General features: G+C 35.1%; 1 protein-coding gene across 1 annotated transcript in view; it reads right to left on the minus strand.

Moving 5' to 3' along the window:
• Positions 1 to 12,860, minus strand: part of NUDCD1 (NudC domain containing 1) — a gene marked incomplete at its 5' end in the record, with an annotated part of 84,233 nt that overhangs the window by 25,964 nt on the left and 45,409 nt on the right. Inside the window, one exon of the mRNA XM_079722702.1 lies at positions 10,580 to 10,705. Coding sequence (XP_079578828.1) covers positions 10,580 to 10,705 — 126 coding nt within the window. The remainder of the gene's footprint in view (positions 1 to 10,579; positions 10,706 to 12,860) is intronic.

Here is a 12,860-nt window from a genome sequence, read left to right on the forward strand (position 1 = left end):
GTCCTAGCCATGGCAATCAGAAAAGAAAAAGAAATAAAAGAAATCCAAATTGGAAAAGAAGAAGTAAAACTGTCACTGTTTGCAGATGACATGATACTATACATAGAAAATTCTAAAGATGCTACCAGAAAACTACTAGAGCTCATCCATGAATTCGGTAAAGTTGCAGGATATGAAATTAATACACAGAAATCTGTTGCATTTCTATACACTAACAAAGAAAGACTGGAAAGAGAAATTAAAGAAACAATACCACTTACCTTTGCACCAAAAAGAATAAAATACCTAGGAATATACCTACCTAAGGAGATAAAAGACCTGTACTCAGAAAACTATGACACTGATGAAAGAAACTGAAGATGACACAAACAGATGGAAAGATATACCAAAGCCCAGAAATAAACCCACGCACCTGTGGTCAATGAATCCACAACAAAGGAGACAAGAATATACAATGGAGAAAAAGACAGTCTCTTCAAAAAGTGGTGCTAGGAAAACTGGACAGCTACATGTAAAAGAATGAAATCAGAACATTCTTTAACACCATACAAAAAAATAAACTCAAAATGGATTGAAGACCTAAATGTAAAACTGGATACTATAAAACTCTCAGAGGAAAACATAGGCAGAACACTCTTTGACATAAATTGCAGCAATATCTTTTTCAATACATCTCCTAGAGTAATGGAAATAACAACAAAAATAAACAAATGGGACCTAATTAAACTCAAAAACTTTTGCACAGCAAACGAAACCATAAACAAAACGAAAAGACAGCCCAGAGAATGGGAGAAAATATTTGCAAACGAAGCAACCGACAAGGGATTAATCTCCAAAATTTACAAACAGCTCATGTGGCTCAATATCAAAAAAACAAACAACCCAATCAAAAAATGGGCAGAAGATCTCAACAGACATTTCTCTAAAGAAGACATACAGAGAATTCCCTGGTGGTACAGTGGTTAGGACTTGGCACTTCCACTGCTGGGGGCCTGGGTTCAATCTGTGGTCAGGAAACTAGGATCCCACAAGCCATGTGGTGCAGCCAAAAAAGAAAAAGAAAAAAAAAAAAAAAAAGATGGCTTTTTTTTCTTAGCCATCCAGATGGCTAAGAGGCACATGAAAAGATGCTCAACATCGCTAGTTATTAGAGAAATACAAATCAAACTACAATGAGGTGTCACCTCACACCAGTCAGAATGGCCATCATCAAAAAGACTACAAATAATAAATGCTGTAGAGGGTGTAGAGAAAAGGGAGCCCTCCTACACTGTTGGTGGGAATGTAAGTTGGTATAGCCACTATGAAGAACAGTATGGAAGTTCCTTTAAAAAACTAAAAATAGAGCTATCGTATGATCCAACAATCCCACTTTCCTGGGTATATCCAGAGAAAACCATGGTTCAAAAGGATACATGCACCCTAATGTTCACTGCAGGCATTGTTTACAATAGCCAAGATATGGAAGCAAACTAAATGTCCACTGACAGATGAATGGATAAAAAAAATGTGGTACATATATACAACGTAATATTACTCACCCATTAAAAAGAATGAAATGCCATTTGCAGCAACACGGATAGACCTGGGGATTATCATACTAAGTGAAGTAAGTCAGACACAGAAAGACAAATATCATATGATATCACTTATATGTGGAATCTAAAAAAATGATACAAGTGAACTTATTTACAAAACAGAAACAGACTCACAGACTTAGAAAACAAACTTATGTTTACCAAAGGGGAAAGGTGTGGGGGAGGGATAAATTGGGAGTTCGGGATTAACATATATGCACTACTATATTTAAAATAGATAACCAACAAGGACCTACTGTATAGCACAGGGAACTCTACTCAATATTCTATAATAACCTAAATGGGAAAAGAATTTGAAAAATAGACACATGTATATGTGTAACTGAATCACTTTGCTGTACACCTGAAACTAACACAAAACACTGAAAATCAACTATACATCAATATAAAATAAAAATTAAGAAAAAAACAAAACCTCAGCTATTGAACCTAATACAACTTGACCTAACACAAATTGAGGTCACCCAACCACAGCATATACATATTTTCAAGTATATATGGAAAAAATACCTAGAGACCGTGTATGTACTAGGTTATAAACAAGTTTGCATAAATTAAAGACTGGTTATCCCTAACCACAATGAAATTAAGTGAGAAATCACTTAAAAAAAAAAAACCTGTATACACACACAAACACATACACACACATCACAAAAATCCCTACATAGTTGGAAATTAAAACACCACCTTATAAATAAGCATGGGTCAAAGAAGAAATCTGAAAGGATATTAGAAAATATGTTAAGCTGAAATAAAATGAAATATATGGAATGAAGGTTAAGTGATACTTTGATGGAAATCTATAGCTCTAAATGCATTTATCAGAGGAGAGGTGCTACAAATCAATTACCTATGTTTCCACCTAAGAAACTAGAAAAAGAGGAGTAAATTAAACCCATAATTAGTAAATAGAGGGGCCATTACTACAATCCTACAAACATTAAAGAGACAATGAGAGAGTATTTTGGAGGACTTCTGCAATAATTCAACAACTTGGATGGAATGGATTAATATCTTGAAGGACAACAACGATCAACACAAGCTAAAGAAGAAAGAGAAAATCGGAATGGCTCTGTATCTACTAACAAAGCTAAATTCGTAATTAAATCCCTTCCCACAAAAAATCTCCAGGCACAGGTAATTTCAGTGATAAATTCTACCAAACATTTAAGGAGCAAATAATACCTACCCTATACAAACTCTTTCAGAAAACAAACCTCTCAATTCATATTATGAGGACAGCATTACTGTTATCTGAAGAAGAAATTACAGGAAAACCATAGATTAATATCCCTTATGAATATATAAATAAAAATCCTTAAAATAATGCTCATGTTACAATTTTTTAATTAAATGATAAAACTGAACATATTAACAGAAGAAGAAAATCCATATAATCAAGCAAATGCCCAAAAAAGCACTTAAATTCAACACACATTCATGATTAAAAAGATAAAAATCTCAGCAAACTAGACTGTAAGTGAGTTCCTCAACCTAACATACGTAAACCCTAGAACTAACATCATATTTGATGGTAAACCACTCAATCCTTCTTCCTACGACTAGGAATAAGACAAGGATTTCTGCTCCCATCAATGAAATTCAATGCTGCATCTGATGTCCTACCTAGTACAATAAGATAAGACAAAGAAATAAAAGGTGTACTGACTGAAAAGAAATGTTAACTATCTTAATTCACAGGCATTATCCTGTACATAAACATATTGACCTATCTACAAAAAAGCACTGGAAAAAGAATTTATAAGTTACAATATAAAGTCACTCAACCTTATTTCTATGTAAAAGACAAAACAAATTGGGAATTAAAAAAATATACTAATTACATTAGCTTCCAAAATATGAAATACTGGTGTTAAACTTAATGCTAAAAGCTTCAAAATATTGCTAGTAAACATTAAGGGAAACCTAAATAAACAGACATACAATGTTCATGAATGACACAACTCAATATTATCAAGGTGTCAATTCTCCTCAAGTTGACCTACAAATTAAACACAATCCCAATGACAATCCCAGCAGATGTTTTTGTACAAATTGAAAAGCTGATTGTAAAGTTTTTACAAAAACAAAACCAATTTAGGAAAATAAAAACAAAGATCAAGACTAACCCTATCTGAAATCAAGACTCACTACATAGCTACAGAATCAAGCCAGTATAGTACTGTCTAAAGAAGGGATCAGCAAACTTTTACTCAAAGGGCCATATGGTAAATATTTCAGGCCTAAAGGTCTCCGTTATATATAAAGGTCTCTGAAATATGGTCTCTGTTAAAACTATTCAACTCTCTTGATGTAGTATATAAGAAGCCACAGACAATATACAAATAAATGTCTATGGTTGTGTTCCAATAAAACTTTTTTACCAATCAGGTGGCTGTAAGTAACCAGTACGGTTACTGACCCTGTTCCAGATATGAACCATTTGTCAAACACGTGTATTACAAATATCTACTCCTCACTGCAAGTTTCCTTTTTCACTCTCATAATGGCATCTTTTGATAAACAGATGTTTTTAATGTTCTTAATTTTGATCCAACTAAACATCTTTTTTTTACAGTTAGTGTTTTATATGCCCTGTTCAAATAATCTCTACCTGCTCCAATGCCACAAAAATGTCTGTTTTCCTCTCTATGCTTTATTAATTTACTGTTTCATGTTTAGATATGCAATCCATCTGTAATTGATTTTTGCATATGGTGTGATGTAAATGTCAATAAATTATTTTTCCTATGGATATCTAACAGACTAAGAGCCTTTTTTTTTTTTTTTTTTGCGGTACGCGGGCCTCTCACTGTTGTGGCCCTCCCCGTTGCGGAGCACAGGCTCTGGACACGCAGGCTCAGTGGCCATGGCTCATGGGCCCAGCCACTCCGCGGCATGTGGGATCCTCCCAGACCAGGGCAAAAACCCATGTCCCCTGCATCGGCAGGCGGACTCTCAACCACTGCGCCACCAGGGAAGCCCAAGAGCCATTTATTTTGACCATCTTTTTCCCCACTATATTGTAGTATTGTCCTTGTCACAAATCAGGCTAATTGTATTCCTGTGTTAGGCTTGTTGTCCATAATAACAAACAAACTACATTTATTGTCAAGTATCTATAAATTGACAATAATAAATTATTGTCAAGTATCTATAAATTCCCAGATAAGGGAATTTCCCTTACCTGGTGTGTGAGGGGCAATCATCCTGGGAAAAAGGCTGCTGAATAAAGAAAGAAAAGAGCCATAGGTTGTCTGATAAAAGGTCTTCCAACTGGGATTGTCACTTAGGATAGTTTCTGAAAACATCCTTGTCCTTTAAGATTCTAGATGAAAGTTTATTAAATATTCTATCTAAAACAAAAACTTCTAGGAAGAGTTTCTTCCTGTAGAGATGCTCAGTATATGTGAACTCATATTCTAAGAAAAAATTCTGTCAGTCAAGTAACAATCTCATTGATATCTCAAGGGAAAGGCTAAATTCTAGTGGATTGAGGGCTTGATAACTGTGTAGAAACTTTAAGAATCAAGAAATATGTGATATGCAATTAAAATTATCTTTCCTTTCAGAGAACAGAAGGTAAAAATGGAATTGAAGACTACTTCAAATAGGTCCGTCACAGGTAATTTCAATAATAACCATTGGCAGCAAATAATTGACATTATCCATTATATTCTCATAACCCTGAAAGAAACTGAAGTGCTTTCAGTTGAATCACACGCATTATGACACCAGTATTACTGTGATACCTGAACATTAACTTGCAGGGAGACAATTATCCTAAGGACTCTTTCATTTCTGCACATCTTTCTAGCAGAAGCACTAATGTGTTCTAGACTACTACTTCAAGGTGTTTTTAGAGCAAACAACTGTGGAAGGTAAACTGTCTCCCTCCAGAGCAAAAGGCAGGCTTTTTTTTACTGTCCAGTAGCATGAACATAATCTCTCTCTCCTGAGCAAGGTCAGCCAAGCTTTCTGGTCATCTCCATGTTACACTGTGGGAATTGGGGCACTGGGAATTGGTCCAAATGTTGATACTCTAGCTAATATTACTGCTGTCAGTAATAAACTGTCCTTTGTTTCTGACCCAAGAGTCTCATGGCTTTTACCAGCATCTATGAAACTATGGCAGGCTAACTTGCTAGTGTATGGGAAAGTTAAAAATCTCAAATGCACTGCGATTTTGGAGAGAAAGATGGGATGCTGATAGAGACATATTTTTTCTTAAAGAAAAAATATGAGGGCCTTATGGTTCAATTTATACAACTTGAGGTAAGTCTGTAGGTACTGGTAGCAAATACGCTGACCAAATTGTATGGCCAATCAGGCAACAAATGGCCCTCTATTTTACTGCCTGGTAATTAGGAAGACTTGGGGAGAGGGGTGCAGACTGCTTCCAGGAAAGGTGATTGGTTCATGGACAGCTGCCTGAATGGTGCTCTGGTTGTTTCTAAATCTTCCAGAAGAGAATATCTCCTCACCAACATAATGGTGAGCCTCAGGTCCATCCCATAGTAACAACTAGCACTAGGATTTGTCTCCTCCCACTTTCAGGCACTGTTACGGAGATATATACCTACTCTGAGCATGAAGGCAGGGAAATTATTACATAGCTTCATTTCTAATATAGTCAAATTTGATATAATCAAGTAAATTATAAATTCAGTATCTCAAGGAGCTTAAAAGCTTGAGAACCACTGATTTACTTTCTAAATGTACTTCCTTCCTCTATAAACTCTGATCCTATTCTTAATATCTTTTTGAAAGAATTAGTATACTGAATACATGCCATTTCTACTACCTTTCTTAGTGACATTAACCTAAAAATTATTTCCTGTTTCTACTTCCTCTGCTTACTGTCTCAGTGAGTTTATAAGTTACAAATATTCTTTTCAGCTGTTTCATTCTCATGTTTTAAGCAGTAAATGATGAATACCACCTGATCTGCAAAATTCACTGTAATTTTTTAAAAACATCCTATCATCTTTTGATTGTTCAAGGCTATATTTAATTTGATCTCTATAAATCAGTGTTGTCTGGCAGTAATAAAATGCAAGGCAAATACATAATTTTAAGTTTTCTAGTAGCCACATTAAAAAGTAAAGAGAAATGGGATATATTCATTTTAATAAATGTATTTTACTTAACCAAACATAACCAATTATCATTTCAACATGAACATTCATATAAAAGTCATTATTAATAATATATTTCACATTCTTTTTTTCATGCTAAGTTTTCAAAATCTGGTTGTGTATTTTACACTTACAGCACATCTCAAACTAGCCACATTTCAAGTGCTCAAAAGCCATGTGGCTAGTGACTAATATTTTGGATAACACAGCTCTAGATAAAAGCAAAAATAATTCATCTTCAACTGTATCTAAATTCTGATTTGAGCTTTACACCCCAGTGATCACATCTTATTACTTTTCTCCTTCGCTTCTGAAATTTAATATTTCTCTTTTATTCTGCTGCTACATATATTCATTTAACATTTTACTTTCCAAATGCCAAATTCTAACCCTAATTTACATTTCTTTCAGGGAATTTTATATTTTGGAAAATCTGTCATTTACAATATAGAGTTCTGACCTTTTTGTTACAGTATTTTTTTTTCTTCTAAATTAAGGACATATACTGACCTTTCCATGTACAGGTAATTTCAAATTGTCCAAAGTCGTGACAAATGAAATCAAGAAGATAAATCTGAAGTAAACACTGCAGAAAGGAGTATGAATTACCCATATAGTACTATCTGATGCCTAAAATGGATGTACCACTGAATATCCACAATATTGGAGCCTCCTTCATTCCCTTCCCCAATGACATGCCAACTGGTATCCTCTTAGGTACACCAAGAAACTATTTTTTAACAAGCTACATTTGACCAGACAGACCTTGACTTTCATACAATACACTGACCTACCAAATCTGTCTTTATTTTTTATTTTTACTTTTTAAATTATTATTATTTTTTTGGCCGCACCACACAGCATGTGGGATCTTAGTTCCCTGACCGGGGATTGAACCTGCGCCCCCTTCATTGGACCTCCAGGGAAGTCCCCAAATCTGTCTTCAGAAAGATGGACTTAGTACTTAATTGTTGTTCCAGTTATTACCATTCCACTTATTCCCAAACATCAATGTTTATGCATTTTTACTTCACTGAATCTTTGCCTATATTCATAAAAAATGACTAATGATAGAAAAATCAAAGTGCTTACCATTATAAAAAGAAACTTTGGCCTCAAATTTAACTCAATTGAGATACTGGTTCAAGATAGCAATATAGAAAGATACTGAAGATCTGAAAGATACTCACCTCCTCCCATGAAGGAGGGGCAAGCATCTAATTCAACACACATCTGAAATATACTTCAGGGAGAGGAAGTAAGTGCCATCTTTTGCACTCTTCCTCTGCCTCACTTCAGAGCACCAGTAATCTCCCAGAGGGAACCCTGTACACACATCTGGTGCTCTGATTTTTGTGGTTTCTGCCCAGGGGATGCTCACTGATTGCCTGGTTCTGGGAGCCAGTAGGGCTTGCATTCCTGGTGCCATGTGACTATAGCAATTAGAGACAGTTCCTGGCTGACTACCACTACAGGGCTCAACGGGGATGGCAGACCGAAACACACCCCCAGTCTTTCTGTGAAAAAACCCTCTCTGCTCGTCCTAAAGCTTCAGAGTAGTGGTAGGCTTCTGGTGTGACACATACCTAGAGGCCTATTGAGGTGCTGCTGCTCTCTGTGGACAGAGGCCAGTGACTGCCATCTTTGCACGTTCCCTCTGCCTTACTCTAAGTCACTGGTATCCCCAGGAAAGGAGCTTGCATACGCATCTGGTGCCCCAATTTTTGCGACTGTCGCCCAGGGTATAACTCTAGACCATCTGGCTCTGGTGGACAGTGGGACTGACTTATGTTTGCGATCCCACAGGACTGTACACATTTGTGTATTTCAAAACCTGATGCCTGAGGGTCTGGCTTCCAACCAGCCTGAATTCAGGTGCTGACTGAGATCGTCCGTTTTGGGACACTAACAGGTCTTGGCACACCCTCAACTACTGGGAGCCAAAAAAAAAAAAAAAAGCTGCTTGGACAATCACAAAGTCTGAGAGGCAACTAAGAACTAGGGACAGAGTTGAACAATAAGGTTCATCTCCTATATAAGACCACGTCTTTAACTGGGAAAGATGGCTGTTTTATTTAACGGATAGAAACCAACACAGCAAGTCAAGGAAAATGAAGAAACAGAGGAATATCTTTCAAAGGAAGCAATAAGATAAAACCTCAGAAAGAGACCTTAATGAAACAGAGATAAGTGAATTAACTGATAAAGAGTTGAAAATAATGGTCATAAAGATGCCCACTGAGCTTGGGAGAAGAATGAACAAAGTGAGAACTTCAACAAAGCTTAGAAAAATATAAGAGAGTATATATTTATTTAAGTATATAAGTAGTATCAACTTCTTCCTCTAAGGAGCTAGAGGCCTCAGAGAATAAGATGTTTCCACCGCTCCACCAGGGTCAGCCAGATCTGGTTTGGCACTGCCTGTGACTAAGGTTAAATTTGCTAAATTCTAGGATTTAGTCAGCAGATGGGGCTTTTGTACCCTAATTTGTAAATAATAAATGTTTTATTTTGGTCTCCTTCTGTGACTCCTTGGTTTTAATTTTTAGTATGCTTAAACATAGCAAATAAAGAGAGGTATCATTAACTAGATGCCTCTTAGTGACCAACATTAAACTACTTGATCAATACTACTTAGTAGTGCTATACTAAAATGAAATGAAATTCTCGGAGAAGCTAAGCTTAAACAATAACATTTTACGACATCTAAGATCACATGTCTTCCTATAAAAGTTAGGCAGGAAACAGTACCTAAAAGTTATAGCTCCTAAGACTATAACTTTAGGAAGAAAGGCCAGATTCTTCAAGAATAAATAATCTACAGTCAGTCAGAATGAAGAGTCTTTCATCAGTCACACTTAAGAATGATTTTCTAAAAGCTAACCCAAGGCAGTAAGAGTAATTGTGTAATGGTTCTTCACTCACAATTAAGGGAGTTATCTATGGGATTATGTCAGAACTAAACAATATCTAAGAAAGAAAACGCCTAAAAAAATCTAATGACTTTGATCATCTGGGCTTTGGATCAATGCCCAGATTGCATAATATAATATGACCAAGAACTTTGTTTACTCTTCAGTTAGAGGAGTGATTGACAAAGAAGGGAAACATAAAAGTGTATGCAAATTTCTTGAGATCCAAGATGCACCTGAAACAATTTCTATTTCTATGACTGTCACCAAGAGATCAGTCTAAAAATATGTTTTTAAGCAGTTATCAGAATCAGAACCTTTGGTGGGTGTTAGGTACACAGTGGTAAGCAAAATGTCATCTCTGTGCTTTTTAGAAATTATTGGAGTTAGTTAGTTATAGGAGAGCAAAGCAGATGCAGAAATTAATCATAAGAGTAAGTAATTTTGGTACAAGCTTGAATGACACCTCTTTCTACCCACTGGTCTTATGCCATTCCACCTCATTTGTCTACATAGGTATAATCAAAAAAATGCTCATTTTTATAACACCTTTGAGTATTGTAATACCCAGACATTAGTTAAAAAAATGTTAAGTATCCAAAAAAACTTAGGAAGGAACAGTGAATGAGAGGAAAGTTAGATATTAAGTTGTTATATATTACAGGCACAACTACACATAGAAAAACTGCACAGAAAAAAAGCCCACTGAAAGATATCAATATGCAGTAGTGCCAAACATACAACATTGTTTAATTAGGGATGATGGTATAAAAAGATGGCTACTTTAGGGAGTGAAGAAACTTACATCACAGCCAGTAACTGACAATCAAGCTGTCTTTGCAAAATAGTATTTAGTAAATCAATTATCATCTCATCTGAATAACTTTTATTTATTCACAAATTTTTAGAAATATCATTATCAATAACTTACCACATGAGTAGTTTTTAATGTACTGCCATCAAATCTGCATAAACTGGAGCTCTCTTCAAAGAAAATATCACATTCTTCTAACTCTTGAGCATTACAAGGAGGTTTACCTTTATCTGGATTTGGATTCTTAGACCATAAAAGAAAATAAATAACAACAAGAGAATGAATTTCTTCATACTCAACGATGTTAAGATTACAGCAATAATTAAATATTAAAATTCAGACTCATGACCAATAAAACCTTAAAAACACACAAAAAAGATAAAATGATGGAATCAGCAGAGAAAGATATGAAAACAGCTATTATAAACTTGTTCAATATACTCAGAGATGTAAAGAAAAACAAACACATTGAGAAATATGGAAGATATAAAAAAGAACTAAACTGAAATTCTAGATATGAAAATACAATATCTGAAATGGAAAACACAATATTAGATGGGGTTGACAGCTGATTAGACATTGCAGAAGAAAAGACAACCAGTGAGTTGCAGTCTATCTAAAATGTAACAGTCTATCTAAAATAGTAATAGAGTCTATCTAAAAATGAAGCACAGAGAAGACAAAAAATAAAAACACACACAAAAGATGAGAACCCTAGTGACCTGTGGAACAATATCAAATGGTCTAACATATGAGTATTTGGAAGAATGCAAGAAGAATGGAAAAAATTTTGAAGAAATAATGGCAATTTTTTTTCAAATTTGATGAAAACTATAATCCTACAGATTAAAGAAGGTCAAAGAACCCCAAGCATAACAAACATTAAGAAAAAAAAAAAACACAGCAAGTCACATTACAATGAAATTGCTGAAAATGAGAAAAATGAAATTATTCTCTAAGTAATAAAGAGAAAATCTTAAAAGTGGTTACAGGAGGGAAAAACCACATTACTGACAGAGGAACAAAATTACAAATGACAGCTGACTTCTCATCAGAAACTACACAAGCCAGAAAACAATGGAGTATATTTGAAGTTCTGAAAGGGAAAAAAACCCTGTCAGCACTGACTTACACCCTTAACAAAAATAGCTTTAAAAGAAGGAAATCATGTATTTCTGCAGACAAACAAAAGCTGAAAGAATTTATCCAGCAGAACTACACTGCAAGAAATGACAAAAGAAGCTCTTCACCCAGGAAAAAAATGACACCAGATGGCAATCTGAATCAACACAAAGGAATGTAAAAAAGAGAAAATGACAAATATCTGGATCAATATAAGGCTTTTTCACCCTGCATTTTTAATCTCTTTAAAAGAAAACTGACTGACTAAAGTTAAAATAATAACATATCATGAAGTTTATAACATAGAAATAAAATGACAAAAATAATACAAAGGATGGAATGGAAATATACTGTAAAGTTTTTAAATTATGAGTTAAGTGATATATTTTGAGGATAGATGGTGATAAGGTGAAGATGTATACTATAAACTCTAGAACAACCACTAAACACACACACAAATATCCACCCAAACAAAAACACAGAGGTATAGTTAAAAATATGCCAAAAGTAGAGATAAATGGACTCATTAAAGTAATTTTAATATGTTCACTGTTTGAATGCAAAAATCACTGTTTGGTCTTATATCCCTCAAAGAGTAAAAAAGGATCACTTAAAAGATAAATTATACATTCACATGCATATATAACAGAAATACAATTCTATAACAACTGATAAAATGTCCACACAACTAGTTTGCCAAAATGCAGTCATGTTACTGAGAACCTAATGAAAGGACTAGAGAGTCTGTGAAACTAAATGTCTGGAAGTTACAGACATTATCAAATCTGTCCATTTTCCAGCTGGGATATGGAGCCAGATAGCTGTGGTTGTCTTGTCCTTTCTAAGTACCAATGAAACAATTCTGGTTGCAGTGGCTGGCTGAGAAGGTAATTCCAGCAATTAGCTGGGGCCATTTTGTTAGAGTGTCTCAAGAAGATATATACAACCAGCAGAAAAGAAAGCACACTCCTCACTCCTCCCTCACTTCTCCTTTCAATTACCCATATGTTAGAGATGGGAGGGCAAAAATGAAAAGCTAAGGACTATCAAAGCAGCCAGTATTTAACAGGACAAGATTACAGAGAAAAGGGAATAGCAAGGAGAACCCAAGACTATGCTGCTTTCCTAGAATTATCTGCTGTTTCAAACTGAGCTGAAAAAGACAAGTGGAAAGCAGAGGATATGGGGCTAAAAAGCTGAGTTTTGATAATTATCAAAGTGCTTGGGAGACAAAAATTAGAGATCAGGGCCCACACAGGAGGAGAAACCCAGGTAA

The sequence above is a fragment of the Hyperoodon ampullatus genome (assembly GCF_949752795.1).
Source record: "Hyperoodon ampullatus genome assembly, chromosome: 17".
Lineage (NCBI taxonomy): Eukaryota > Metazoa > Chordata > Mammalia > Artiodactyla > Ziphiidae > Hyperoodon > Hyperoodon ampullatus.